General features: G+C 41.5%; 2 protein-coding genes across 10 annotated transcripts in view; one reads left to right on the forward strand and one right to left on the reverse strand.

Moving 5' to 3' along the window:
- Positions 1-3,365: 3,365 nt before the first annotated feature.
- LOC124038975 (myosin-7-like) lies at positions 3,366-4,055 on the forward strand. The gene is made up of 4 exons (XM_046354882.1): positions 3,366-3,436; positions 3,621-3,651; positions 3,738-3,876; positions 3,970-4,055. The coding sequence occupies exons 1-4, from the start codon at positions 3,366-3,368 to the stop codon at positions 4,053-4,055; spliced, it is 327 nt and encodes a 108-aa protein (XP_046210838.1).
- A 6,065-nt stretch (positions 4,056-10,120) lies between these two features.
- Positions 10,121-15,274, reverse strand: part of LOC124039665 (microtubule-associated protein 4) — an 87,236-nt gene continuing 82,082 nt past the window's right edge. For 8 of the 9 annotated variants that reach the window (XM_046355870.1, XM_046355869.1, XM_046355873.1 and 5 more), the window contains 2 exons: positions 14,175-14,352; positions 10,121-13,879 (listed from right to left, as the gene is read on the reverse strand). In XM_046355870.1, coding sequence (XP_046211826.1) covers positions 13,872-13,879; positions 14,175-14,352 — 186 coding nt within the window. In that variant the 3' untranslated portion in view covers positions 10,121-13,871. The remainder of the gene's footprint in view (positions 13,880-14,174; positions 14,353-15,274) is intronic. The other variant, XM_046355868.1, reaches the window with a different exon arrangement.

The raw sequence follows: 15,274 nt of genomic DNA on the forward strand, positions 1-15,274 counted from the left end.
GTTTAATTAGAAATGGATTATTATTAAATCAAATATGCAGGTGAACCAACATTAAAGACAATATTCAATCAAAAATGTGATATTAGCAAATAAACTATTGTAGAATTTATTTATTATCAGCTAACAAACCTACCCTGGACTATTGTGTGATGTGAAGCCAAATAATTATTGGAATTCAGACAGTGTTGGGGGACCATGATAGTTCGTAGGTGACGTGGACACCAAGGCATTTGAAACTCTCGACCCGCTCAACTACATCCCCGTCGATATTAATAGGGGCCTGTTTGGCCTGCCTTTTCCTGTAGTCTACGATCAGCTCCTTTCTTGCTCACATTTAGGGAGAGGTCGTTGTCCTGGCACCACACTGCCAGTTCTCTGACCTCCCTTATAGGCCGTCTCATCGTTGTCGGTGATCAGACACTGTTGTGTCGTCAGCAAACTTAATGATGGTGTTGGAGTCCTGCTTGGCCGTGCAGTCATGCGTGAACAGGGAGTACAGGAGGGGACTAAGTACACACCCTGAAGGGCCCCATGTATATGTAAAATGTGAGTCTCGGTTAATATTTTTTCTTTAATTTATCAGGTTTTAAATGAGGTGAAAAGGAGACGAGTGCCGCTTAAGCAGGAGGGTCCCATTGAGACCACATGCACTTTTTCTAAGGATCCCTGCATTACAAGACCAAGCAGTTACACAATCAAGTCAGGAGCCTAGGAAACACACAAATAACATATAGCTTTGAGCAGCAATGAATCGGGTTCACAGGATAACAGAAAGGACACAAGATTAGTTGGATAACAAGAAAGCACTCTTATGTAGGAACTAGATTTCTTTATGTGCAATCAGTGAAAGCATTACCATGTTTATTTGTCAATCCCACAAGGATGACGAAAGGGAAGTTTAGTCTACTGCAGGAAGTTGGATATCTTTGAGTGCTGCAGGTAACCATTCTTTACTTCATTAGGTAAGGGGGATAGCTAGTCAGTTGTCCAACTGAATGTATTAAACTGTAATGTGTCTTCCGCATTTAACCAAACCCCTCTGAATCGGAGAGGTGCAGGGGGCTGCCTTAATCGACATCCACAGCACCCAGGGAATAGTGAGTTAACTGCCTTGCTCAGGGGCAGAACAGCAGATCTTTACCTTGTCAGCTCAGGGATTTGATCCAGCAACCTTCCTGTTACTGGCCAAACACTCTAACCACTAGGCCACTTATTGATTTTAAACCAATTATGGGGTCAATTTGACTAATAGTTCATGTTAAGATTTGTGAAAAAGGTTCAGCATTATTTTCATTGCATAATCTATCATTAATTTACACGAGACATGGTCTACTTGATCAATAGTTATTGCTCTAGTATCCTATGGTGCCACTGGTGTCAATGACATCTGTAGTGCCACCACCTGGTCTGGTGCAGCCATCTAAGGTTTCCAGTGAATATATATCCACTGAAACTAATTTAAGACAAGTACCATGGACCTTTATTCCACATTTGGTGTCAATTGGTCCTATGGTTCATGAGAAGAAGATTTTTGAAATATATTCATCTACTGGTATATTGTTGCCATCTTTGAATATATCAATGTTATTTAATCAAACTATTGTGATGAGACCAAAGACCACATTCTGAGGGAATCTGACTTTTAGTCCATGAGAAGATTTTTATGATTATTTTAAGCATTAGCGTTACAAAGTCAAAAAAGTTCCATGTTCAAATCAAATAACATTTTATTGGTCACCTACACATGGTTAGCAGATGTTATTGCAAGTGTAGCGAAATTCTTGTGCTTCTAGTTCCGACAGCAATATTTAACAGGTAATATCTAACAGTTGCTGTACCAGGCGGTGATACAGCCCGACAGGATGCTCTCAATTGTGCATCTGCAAAAGTTTGTCAGGGTTTTAGGTGACCATCCAAATTTCTTCAACCTCCTGAGGTTGAAGAGCCGCTGTTGCGTTTTCTTTACCACACCAACTGTGTGGGTGGACGATTGTAGTTTGTCAGTGATATTTACGCTAAAACTTTCTACCTTCTCCACTGCTGTCCCGTCGATGTGAATAGAACGGTGCTCCCTCTGCTCTTTCTTGAAGTCCACGATCATCTTCTTTGTTTTGTTTACGTTGAATGAGAGGTTATTTTCCTGACACCACACTCCGAGAGGCCTCACCTCCTCCCTGTAGGCTGTCTCGTTGTTGTTGATAATCAATCAATCTACTACAGTTGTGTCGTCTGCAAACTTGATGATTGAGTTGGAGGCGTACATGACCACGCATTCATGAGTGAACAGGGAGTACGGGAGGGGGCTGGGCACGCACCCTTGTGGGGACCCAGTGTTGAGGATCAGCGAACTGGAGATGTTGTTTCCTACCTTCATCACCTGGGGGCGGCCCGTCAGGAAGTCCAGGACCCAATTGCACAGGGCGGGGTTGAGACCCAGGGCCTTACGCTTAATGATGAGCTTGGAGGGTACTATGGTGTTGAATGCTGAGCTGTAGTCAATGAACAGCATTCTTACATATTCCTCTTGTCCAGATGGGATAGGACAGTATGCAGTGTGATAGTGATTGCATCGTCTGTGGACCTATTGGGGTGGTAAGCAAATTGAAGTGGGTCAAGGGTGACAGGTAAGGTGGAGGTGATATGATCCTTGACTAGTCTCTCAAAGCACTTCATGATGACAGAAATTAGTGCTATGGGGCTATAGTCATTTAGTTCAGTTACCTTTGCATTCTTGGTCTCTGAGATATCTGTCCCGCGAGAATACGAGGACGATCATTGTCCTAATTATTATAGTAATGATCTTAAATTGCTTTGTTTATGTGTGACCGAATTTCCGTGAATAGACATTTTTATAGACTGCTAGCTAATCTCAGATATCAATGAACCTCACAAGCTGTCCATCTCAATCAGAGGCTGGCACTCAGCAGGAATTTCACTGGGATATAGTTGTACTGAAGGACAAAGGGAGGGAAACAATGTGGCATAACCAAGACAGAGTTAAGGTTAGACCCCACAAGCCAACAACTTGAGAGACAGCAACAGCCACACCCCACTTATTGCGGCGGCGCGCCTCCAAAGTCTGACTAGATGACCACTTGGGGCATTGTTTTGGGTCGGTTAGAATAGAAAACAACTTTATTGTCTGTTACAGCAAATCATTTACATATGTCTTCTGCTCTGTTCTAAACCCCCAAAATGTAGTGCAGTTTTTCGAAACTTGATTATGGCTAATTTGTCATCTATTTATAATATAACACAATAGCAATTTTCTAATTCACACCTATCCAAATACTGAGTATATTATGTTATGACCTATACCACAGCATGAACACAAATTAAACTGAGCTATTCAATTCTTTTAAGAAATGCTACTCATCACCAGCAATCCCTATGACTATGCCTTCATCTCCCAAGGAGAGACTGCTGTAACTCCGATTAATTAATTTTAAAAAAACGTATTTAACTAAAAAAAGTCAGTTAAGAACAAATTCTTATTTTCAATGACGTCCTAGGAATAGTGGGTTAACTGCCTTGTTCAGGGGCAGAACAACAGATTTTTACCTTGTCAGATCGGGGATTCAATCTTGCAACCTTTCGGTTACTAGTCCAACCTGCCTCCCCAATGATGCAGATGAGCTAATGGCTACTGATGTGAATAATATATCTATACTCTGTATATGCAATAATATTCCAACCCCTTCTCCAATGCTAAACAATGACCTTTCATTTGGAAGTAGGATGCCTTTAATGTGCTTGGATTTGCCCAAGAAGAGATTAATGGCATTTATAAGCTGACTGGTGGCATCATGCACTACGGCAACACGAAGTTCAAGAATAAGCAGCGGGAGGAGCAAGCAGAGGCAGATGGCACTGAGGGTGAGTGCTGAGGATTTAAAACCTCTCACTTCATTATGCAGTAGTGTCTGAAAAATCTAAAAATCTTTCAGTCGTAAAACTTTGCCTTTCCAGATATTGACAAAGCTGCATATCTGATGGGTCTGAACTCTGCTGACCTGGTCAAGGGGCTGTGTCATCCTTACACAAATGAAATCTGATTTTCAGAGATGGGTTACAGTAGCTTACCACTATACTATACTATACTATACTATACTATACTATACTATACTATACTATACTATACTATACTGTAAAAATGAACAGTTTACCCAAATCCCTTTATCTGTTTCAATCTATCCCATTGTTTTTACCAACGTTTTTCAATCAGGCTGTTACCAAATATTCTTGGGGGGAAAGGTACCCAGAGTCAGTAGTTCTTTACTTCAGAGATGCAAGTTTAGTCGAGGGCTTGCACTTTTTATGCTATTACTGGGCAGCAAACTTTCAGAACTTGCCATTCTGGTTACATGCTCCAGATACCCTATGGTGCCACCTAGAGGCACATTCTTGTATTTCTGCATCTCTCTCCCAGCGCCCCACTCTCACTATACTGGCAATCCTGTAGTGCTTTCCACAGTTAAGATTTGGTACCAGTTTCGACAGCATTTTCTCCTCTGCATCTACTATAGGTCCTATTGATAAGAATGACTTATTCCCCGCTTCCCCAATAGATAATGTTTTCTCTTACTGGACAAGGAAAGTTATTAAGTCCTTCCAAGACATGTAAATTGAATTTCTTCTAGTTTTCCCAACCTGGCCTCTAAATACTATTTGCCTCCATCTCACTTTTTCCGTTACCTTCAGATTCAGGCATTGTGTCTCCTCCCAATTTTCTGGCTACCCTTCTCCGCCCCCTTGCCAACCCTGGGATGGCATATTGACTCTATATTACCTCAACAGAAAGCAGTCATTTCTCAGATCTATCTGTGTATTATGTCATATGACAAACACTCCACCAACAAAACTAAATCTGCTTGGGAACGAGAAATGGGTGTTGAATTTACACTATAGTGGTGGGATGAGGCGATTTGTCTTGGTCTCATACAATTTAAGGTTTTACATAGTGTATTTTTCCAAATCCAGATTCTCTGAAATATATGTAAATGATGTGTGATAATGTCATGTCTCAGCATGTGACCTTTGTCACGTGTTTATTCAATGCTCTAAACTACAAAATGAATGGGATTCTATTTTAAAAATGTATATGAGGTGCTTGAAATGAACCTGCAGCCATGTCCCGATAGCTGTTTTTGGTATTCCAGAAGGCTTGTTCTCCTTGGACCCAAAACACGCCGATATGGTTGCTTTTACATCCCTATCAGCTCGGCATAGAATTATTTTCCAGTGGAAGTCTGTTCAGCCCCACTCTATTTCTCAATAGCTTAACGATGTAAGTATTCTCTTAGGGGTTCCAATGATACATTTGTTAAAAAATGGCAACCATTTATATCATGCTTCAATGGCTTGCAGAGGCTCCCCTCTGATGAGATGCTTTAATGTTTCCCAGTAGGTATTTCCAGTAGTCATTACATAATAGGTACATAATACAGTCATCAATATAATGCTATCCAGTCCAAGCAAGTTTGGTGAATGTGTTGTGTGGAGGGAGGGCAGTTGGGATATGGTAACATCTTTGTACTTACATTGATGAACATTTTTGTAAAACTTGAATAAAAATATATACAACAAAATAAACATGTGTGGTTGAATTTCACCATGTAGCTAATAGATACTCCATTGTCGAATTTGTGTTGATGAGAGGAATCACTTGATCATTGTGTCTGAAGATCACTGAAGTCATGATTCCACCTTGTTTTTTTCCCCGAGTTCCCAGTTGTTTTGAAAGTACCATAAATCCAGAGAATGCCAGACTTTGATGACACGATTTGATGACAACTTTACCCACAAGAAGGACCGCCACGCCACGTTCAAGTGAGTACAGCACAACAACGGTGAGTCCCAACAATATGTCTGCTGCATAAATGATATAATATGGCAGGAAGATATGTTTAGTATACAGTAGCTAAGAAAGTAATACTAAGTGTATATTGTGTACCTGTTAGTAGCCTGTCTCACACTAAAAATGTGGTCCCTCTCCTCAGAATGTAGCCTACTGTTTTTGGTGTTTTAGACAAATGGCATGATCGAATATTGTAAGAGCTTTCATTGTCTGCTTATATTCCCCCGTTATTTATCATGATGTTGGGTCTGTAACCATGTTTGTCAGTGACAGTCTCTTCCCATTGAAATATTTTTTGCCAACAAAAAGTTCAGTAATATACTGTAATATAATTCCAGTTGATATTGCGCATTTTTTGTTTGTTTGAGAAATGCGCTTTCTGTGCGCTGGTACATTGTCTATAAAAGTGGATCCTCATGATTGTATTTTCCTTCCTTTTCAGACCACATACAGTGCAATCGGAAAGTATTCAGACCCCTTGACCTTTCCACATTTTGTGACCTTATAGCCTTATTCTATAATTCATTAAATCGTTTTTTTCCTCATCAACCTACACACAATACCCCAAGATGACAAAGCAAAAACTGTTTTTTAGAAATGTTTGCTAATTTCTAAAAATAAAACTGAAATATCACATTTACAGTACCAGTCAAAAGTTTGGACACACCTACTCATTCAAGGATTTTTCTTTATTTTCTACATTGTAGAATAATAGTGAAGACGTAAAAACGTCGACCCTTACATCTCAATTGGGTTGAGGTTGGGTGATTGTGGAGGCCAAGTCATCTGATGCCGCACCATCACTCTCCTTCTTGGTCAAATAGCCCTTACACAGCCTGGAGGTGTGTTTTGGTTCATTGTCCTGTTGAAAAGCAAATGATAGACCCACTAAGCACAAACCAGGTGGGATGGCGTATCCCTGCAGAATGCTTTGGTAGCCATGCTGGTTAAATGTGCCTTGAATTCTAAATAAATCACAGATAGTGTCAACAGCAAAGCACACCCACACCATCACACCTCCTCCATGCTTCACGGTGGGAAGCACACATGCAGAGATCATCCGTTCACCTATTCTGCGTCTCACAAAGAGACGGCGGTTGGAACCAAAAATCTCATATTTGGACTAGTCAGACCAAAGGACAGATTTCCACCGGTCTAATGTCAATTGCTCGTGTTTCTTGGCCTAAGCAAATCTCTTCTTCTTATTGGTGTCTTTAAGTAGTGTTTTTGTGGCAATGAAGGCCTGATTCACGCAGTCTCCTCTGAACAGTTGATGTTGAGATGTGTCTGTTACTTGAACTCTGTGAAGCATTTATTTGGGCTGCAATTTCTGAGGCTGGTACTGTAACTCTAATGAACTTATCCTCTGCAGCAGAAGTAACTCTGGGTCTTCCTTTCCTTTGGCGGTCCTCATGAGAGCCAGTTTCATCATAGCACATGATGATTTTTGCGACTGCACTTGAAGAAACTTTCAAAGTTCTTAAAATGTTCCAGATTGACTGACCTTCGTGTCTTAAGGTAATGATGGATTGTCATTTATCTTTGCCTGTTTGAACTGTTCTTGCCATAATATGGAGTTGGTCTTTTACCAAATAGAGCTGTCGTCTGTATACCACCCCTTCCTTGTCACAACACAACTGATTGTCTCAAATGCATTAAGGACAGAAATTCCACAAATTAACTTTGAACAAGGCACACCTGTTAATTGAAATGCATTCCAGGTTATGGAGCTGGTTGAGAGAATACCAAGAGTGTGCAAAGCTGTCAAAGCAAAGAGTGGCTACTATGAAGAAACACTTTTTTTGGTTACTACATGATTCCATATGTGTTATTTGTATTCACTATTATTCTACAATGTAGAAAATAGTCCAAATAAAGAAAAACCGTTGAATGAGTAGGTGTGTCCAAATCTTGACTGGTACTGTGAGTATTCAGACCCTTTACTCAGTACTTTGTTGAAGCACCTTTGGCAGCGATTACAGCCTTGAGTCTTCTTGGGTATGACACTACAAGCTTGGTACACCTGTATTTGCAGAGTTTCTCCCATTCTTCTATGCAGATCCTCTCAAGCTCTGTCAGGATGGATGGGGAGCGTCGCTGCACAGCTATTTCCAGGTCTCTCCAGAGATGTGCAATCGGGTTCAAGTCTGGGCCCTGGCTGGGCCACTCAAAGACATTCAGAGACTTGTCCTGAAGCCACACCTACGTTGTCTTGTCTGTGTGCATAGTCATTGTCCTGTTGGAAGGCGAACCTTTACCCCAGTCTGAAATCCTGAGCGCTCTGTAGCAGGTTTTCATTAAGGATCTCTCTGTACTTTGCTCCATTCATCTTTCCCTTGATCCTGATTAGTCTCCCAGTCCCTGACGCTGGAAAACATCCCCACAGCATGATCCTGCCACCACCATGCTTCACCGTAGGGATGGTGCCAGGTTTCCTCTAGACATGACGCTTGGCATTCAGGCCAAAAAGTTCAATCTTGGTTTCATCAGACCAGATAATCTTGTTTCTCATGGTCTAAGAGTCCTTGCCTTTTGGCAAACTCCAAGTGGGCTGTCATGTACCTTTTACTGAGGAGTGGCTTCCGACTTGCCACTCTACCATAAAGGCCTGATTGGTGGAGTGCTGCACAGACCGTTGTCCTTCTGGAAGATTCTCCCATCTCCAAAGAGAAACTCTAGAGCTCTGTCAGAGTGACCTTGGTCACCTCCCTGACCAAGGTCCTTCTCCCCCGATTGCCCAGTTTGATCGGGCCGCCAGCTCAAGTAAGTCTTGGTAGTTCCAAAATTACGGACAATTCCTTCGACTTTATGGCTTGGTTTTTGCTCTGACATGCACTGTCAACTCTGGGACCTTATATAGACAGGTGTGTGCTTTTCCAAATCATGTCCAATCAAATAATTTTAACACTGGTGGAATCCAATCAAGTTGTAGAAACATCTCAAGGATGATCAATGGAAACAGGATGCATCTGAGCTGAATTTTTAAAAATTCTAGAAACCTGTTTTCGCTTTGTCATTATGGGGTATTTGGTATTTTATTAGGATCCCCATTGGCTGTTGCAAAAGCAATGTGTAGATTTATGAGGGGAAAAAATTATTTAATACATTTTAGAATAAGGCTGTACCGTAACAAAATGTGGAAAAAGTCAAGGGGTCTGAATACTTTCTGAATGCACTGTAAGTCGAATAAAATAATCAAATGTTGCGTAGTGGCTTTGCTGGCATGCATTTAAAAAAATTGGTTGAGTTTTCCCCACCAAGATGTACATGCTAAAATCGCCACTATTCAGGAACCACGCATGTGTGGAAGCACCTGCTTTCAATATATACTGAACAAAAATTTAAATGCAAAATGCAACAATTTCAATTATTTGACTGAGTTACAGCTCATACAGTATAAGGAAATCAGTTAATTGAAATACATTAATTATGCCCTAATCTATGGATTTCACATCACTGGGCAGGGGCACAGCCATGGGTTGGCCTGGCAGGGCATAGGCCCACCCACTGGGGAGCAAGGCCCAGCCAATCAGAATGAGTTTTCCCCACAAAAGGGCTTTATTACAGACATAAATATAATTAACTGTCCGGGTGGCTTGGTCTCAGACGGTCCCGCAGGTTAAGCAACTGGAAGTGGAGGTTCTGGGCTGGCGTAGTTACACGTGGTCTGCAGTTGTGAGGCCGGTTGGACATACTGCCAAATTCTCTAAAACGACATTGGAGGCGGCTTATTGTAGAGAAATTAATATTCAATTATCTGGCAACAGCTCTGGTGAACATTCATATAGTCAGCATGCCAATTGCACACTCCCTCAAAACTTGAGACATCTGTGGCATTGTGTTGTGTGACAAAAGCGCACATTTTAGTGACATTTTGTCCCCAGCACAATGTGCAACTGTGTAATGATCATGCTGTTTAATCAGCTTCTTGATATGCCGCACCTGTCAGGTGAATGGATTATCTTGGCAGAGTGTTAAATGCTCACTAACAGGAATGTAAACACATTTGTGCACAAAACGAGAGAAATAAGCTTTTTGTTCATATGGAACATTTCTGGGATCTTTTATTTCAGCTCATGAAACATGGGACCAACACTTTACATGTTGTGTTTATATTTTTGTTCAGTATACTTTGTGTACCACATTTACTCAAGTGTTTCAGTTGTTTTAGCAGTGACCTGGCTTATAGGCCATGTGGCTTATATTATGCCTAAAAGAGGACAGAGAGGATAACGTAACTGATCAAAAGACAAGCACAATATCTTAAACATTTAGTTTTTTTAATGTTTAATAATCACATCACTAATTAACAATTAATCACAATAAACACTTCTTTCAAACCAAAAATGTCAATTCAAAATGAATGAAAAACAAAAAAAACAAATTCTGCAAATGACAAATTCTGCGAATGACATAAGTCTACTGAACACATTCCATTTGTTTCTGCATGCTCTTAAATAGGTGTTTTCTATGAGTACACTTGCACATTGGGTGTGCGCTAGCGGAAGAAGCAGATCTATGGAGCTCATTGTAGCATTACTGGAGAGCTCTAAGTAACACAGCTACTGTTAGCCTTACATAAGGGTGTGTTAGGGCGCGGACGTCTCCATGACACTCCAGGACAGAGTGTGTGTGTGTGTTTCTGTGTGTGTGTGCGTGTAGGGCAAGGGCAACAATATTCCTAAATGACAGATATGACCTGACTTCTAATCCCACTTCCTGCTTTAACAGGAAGCCCTGCGCCACAATGGCATGTTATACAGTGCAATTCTACACAGTTTCAATCCCTTTCATGTTGCACGTATCTTGTTTTCAAATCAACGTAAGAAGGTCACTGTATCCTACAATGTCAAAATCACATCTGAAGGTCTACCTGTAAATAAGAGTATTTTCATTTCTTAAGACTGGGGTTGTGGGGATGGACAAAGGTTATGTGAAAGTTAACAAAACTCTTACAATTTGTGAAATAAACACTGTTCAATAGACAGCAATCCACAAACTGGACCAGACCTCATTATGCCTCCCAAGCGTATAACCTCTCAAACACACCCCACTGACCCAACCACCATGTCGGTATGGGAACACAAGATAAATACAAAAGTGTTGCATCTATAGAACATTATATCTCTATAACATTCTTTCACTTCAGCAGCCCTTTTCTTGGAAAAAAGGCAGACTTGCTCAATAACAATAATGATACCCCTTAGCATTAAAACTGTTAAAGACATATTAACATAAAAGCTGTACGTAACATCCTTATTACCATCATTGTTGTTTTCATATTGTTTTTTTCTTCCTGTGGCGATAGTGTATAAAACAGTCAAATATCTATTTATATACAACCGTGTGCAATCTCAGAGAGAACATACCGGTGAGTGTGGTAAGTCAGGATCAGGGGGAATATTGACATGTCTCTTATCAGATGAGGATCGTGTCACCAGAGGCGATACTACGATCCACCTCAGCAGCCGTTCCTCTTACAACAATCACTGCTGTACTACAAAATCAACAAACCTCTCCAATTTTGAAATAACATCTTGTTGATAACAATAAAATGTATTGACCATTTTCTTAAAACATTTAAATGGACTTTTTTTTGGCTCTGGGTATTAGGCCTATTCCACACATCTCAATAGATTGTGATTCATTTCATTTGAAAACATTTTTACAATGTCTTTTAAACACTATTTCATGGATATCCTAGGAACAATATGGGAGTAAATCAGTGTGTGGAGAAACAGCTTTACCTTTCATGAAATACACATTACCATCACACACCCTCTTTAATATATTCAAGAATTTAAGGTCATTTTAATAGTTTCCATATCTCTGATTTAAGAGGATATTAAAGTAGGTCTACATCTTGATTCAAATTAGGGGGGGGGGGGGGATCATTCCTCAAAAAGAGTTACCTGGTGTACTGTCCTTATTTTGAGCTCAACACATTTAAAAAACATGACGAACTTATAGCTGAATTATATAATATACCAAACTGCAATAGAATTTACAATCAAATTGACAGCCCCCAATTTTCTTCCTGCCCACTGTAAAAGAAGAAGAAGATACAACACCGACTATTTGCCCCCAAGGACAAATATACTGAACCACAACACTGCAAGTCATAATGCACATAGGCTTTCTGCTCTGGGCATGATATTACCTGGCCATGCACTAAAAAGGCAATTGGAGGCAATTGTTGGATACATTACTACAAGTAAAATAAGCCACATTGAATGTTCCACTGCCAACAGCCTGACAAAAACAAGTCCTTCAGCAGAACCTCTAATAATGTTCCAACAAGTCCTTCAGCAAGTCCTCTTATAACTGTCAATAACACTTTACCAGAACCCTCAGAAAACAGCTGAAACGGGACAACAAGCAGGACTGGTCACAAAATACGATTATTCTAAATCCTAATCAAACTACAGTGCCACCATGCACCAAACTACAGTGCCACCATGCGGTTTCATTTTCAACTATGACATTCTGTCTGTCTGTGTCACTCCAGGGACAAGGGTCCATCAGCTTGAGCTTCCAGCCCGAGTCCCATCCCAGTTTCAGGTAAGCAGGACAGGAGGCACGTACAGTACAAGACACATCGCTCCACCAACCTCCAAGACACTTTCCTTCACGTAATTCATCTTAACATTCTATTACCCTCTGGAGTTTTCCGAGACAGCACTATTCTGACACATCACATTGTTGTCTTAACACACTGAAGAGGACACGTCTTTACGTCACTACGCCTCAGTGTTCGCTGTCTCCCTCGTCACACCCCTGACATGCTTTTCTCAGTCTCAACGCCCTAAACGGAGTCGCATCTTCATGCCTGTGTTTCCAGAAAAATATATGCGAGAGAAAGAGAAGAAAACAATGAAACAAACCTTACAACTAAAGCTGATGAGGAAAATGAACTAATGTCAACGTAAACAGAACAGAACGCCACAGCTCATTGTTACAGTATTATTCAATCAAACACACCATCACAAACACACCGTTTAAAGAGAGTTAAATAGCCTACTGTTCAAGTACAGTCTACTAGTTTACTAATATTTTGTGAGTGCTCTTTAAAAACAAAATGTATTTAACCCGTGGACAGTGAAAAAGAGGGGTCTGGGTACATGGATATGAGAGAGGAGGGAGGTGAGGCAGTGAGTGAATGAGTCGATGTTTGGTGAATAGTGAGTAAATGAATCAATGGTTATTGGGAACACACCACAGCCCTACATGCTCACAAGTAAAAGGGCACTACACACATATTAGTCTGCGTACATAACGCACAGGTGAGTCTAGGAAGGTTTCCCATTGGGGGTGTCTATGTGAACCAAACAGGTGTGTCCAGGGCTGGCGATGCCTGGTAGATTACTCTCACTAAAACGGCACTAGGATGTACTGTAATACTGGATAAGACTGATTTTTGCTACTGTACGCTGCAACTGCCATGTTATGCTCTTGGAGAGGTAAGGAAACATGAATTAGACTTCACAGTTAACATGGCAAGCCTCCGTTCCCCTCCCAATGTTATCCCAACCTGCTTGAAGCTTGCTCTACTGTATGTACAATGTCAGCTCATCCAAAGGGAACACAGGACAGCGGTAGGTAGGTAAGCGCAGGTTTAGGCGTAGTAAGAGAATGATACATGGGTGAGGTGTTTGGATGTGGGATTGAGGGTCATGACCTGGGTCCTGCTAGTGTGCCGTTGCCCCCCTGTCCCAGCGGGGGGAGGGGGCAGCGGGGGTAGCCAGCAGAAGTCAGGGAGTCGTTGAGAGAGACGCTGCGTTGTGGGTGTGAGCGGCTGTCTCCCGGGGCTGGCCAGGTTATGATGTCGACGCCGTGGTCCGTGCGAGAGCGGGCGTTCTCGCGGAAGTTGAGCTTGAAAGACTCAATCTGCAGCAGGAAGTGTGTAAATGGGACAGAAAGAATGGGAAAGAGGAGAGAAGGAGAGAGGAGTGGGGACATAGGAGATGTTGAGGGGGTTAAGATGAAGAGGGTAGATGGATAGCACAAAGAAGAATTAGAAGCCTGTAAAATAAGAAGTCAAAGGTAATGGGGTGGTCAGGGACATGTAAATCACAAAATAAATATGAAAGTCTCCAAGTCATTTAGATAAGAGACCATCTCTGCTTCTTTTGTATCCCAACTTGCCCCTTCATAAGGCCCCTCTCCAGACCAGACAAGCATAAAGCATATTTGGGAGGCCTCATATTAGCTCACATCAAAGGATAGGAGTCTGAGACAATGAGGAGGAAGGAGTTGGACGCAGCCCTAGTGGAGAGAGGACAGACAGGGGACTGTTCGGTTTGGACGGCACACTTACTTGTCTCAGGGATGCGCGAGTCAAAGCCCTGGGGGTCATGGATGCCCTGGCTTCCGCAGGGGGCACCCTCCTTCACCCCATTCTCCTGGGCGGGGCTGCTTGCCTGCCCTGGCACCTTGGCTGAGGCATCACTGGAGGGAGCCCCATTTTCCTCTGCCGTCTCCTCGGCTCCCTCAGCCTAAAAATGCATACAGTAGCAGGGTGTCAATTGGGTGGGGGGGTTGCAATGGAATGGAAAAAGGGGTTGCAGTGTGTGTACAGTAGGACAGATGAGATATTAACTACAAGCGTACTCAATTAAAACATGGTAGGCGCTGAGGATGTCTTCAATGCTGGAAGTAAAAATGGTAGAAAATCATAAAAGCTAAAACAGGTCCAGTGGTCTGACGGTAATCAAATATTGTGGAAAATAAAAAGCTATATTTACTCAAACATATTAGATGAGAGCTAGCTTTGGATGTGGAATATATTCTTCAGCTATATTTAATCTGAAATTTCTTTAGAATAATTATAATTATAGTTATAATTATCTTTAGACAGGGGCTTATGTGTCCTGTAGCTCTGGGTACATAAAACACGTGTCTCTATTTCACAAAAAGACCACAAGGGAAGGGATAAATAACAACATCCATTGGAAGCTAGATGGTTTGGTAAACGTGTGTGTTTCAACACAACACTACACATCACCCGCACCATTAAACCCTGGGTTTTGTCACCATTTTCATTCAAAAGAAATGTGCATACCTAAACCACAGAGAGCACCAAATGAAACATGTTATCATGGATTGTGTAAGTGTTGCGTATACTGCTGGTGCAAGCTGAAAGGTACTGTATGTGCAGGTATATTATAACATCTCTGAAATAGTCATATAGTATGTGTCCAAAGAATGTGATTGAGGACCAACTGAGAACATGTCAATATGTGTATGTGTTCTATGTGGTCTAGTCATGTAATGGATGGTGGTGTAGATGAGGCTGGGTCTAGGCAGGTTATGGAGGGTGGTGTAGATGAGGCTGGGTCTAGTCAGGTTATAGATGGTGGTGTAGATGAGGCTGGGTCTAGTCATGTAATGGAGGGTGGTGTAGATGAGGCTGGGCCT

The sequence above is a fragment of the Oncorhynchus gorbuscha genome, linkage group LG07 (genome assembly GCF_021184085.1).
Source record: "Oncorhynchus gorbuscha isolate QuinsamMale2020 ecotype Even-year linkage group LG07, OgorEven_v1.0, whole genome shotgun sequence".
NCBI classification, from domain to species: domain Eukaryota; kingdom Metazoa; phylum Chordata; class Actinopteri; order Salmoniformes; family Salmonidae; genus Oncorhynchus; species Oncorhynchus gorbuscha.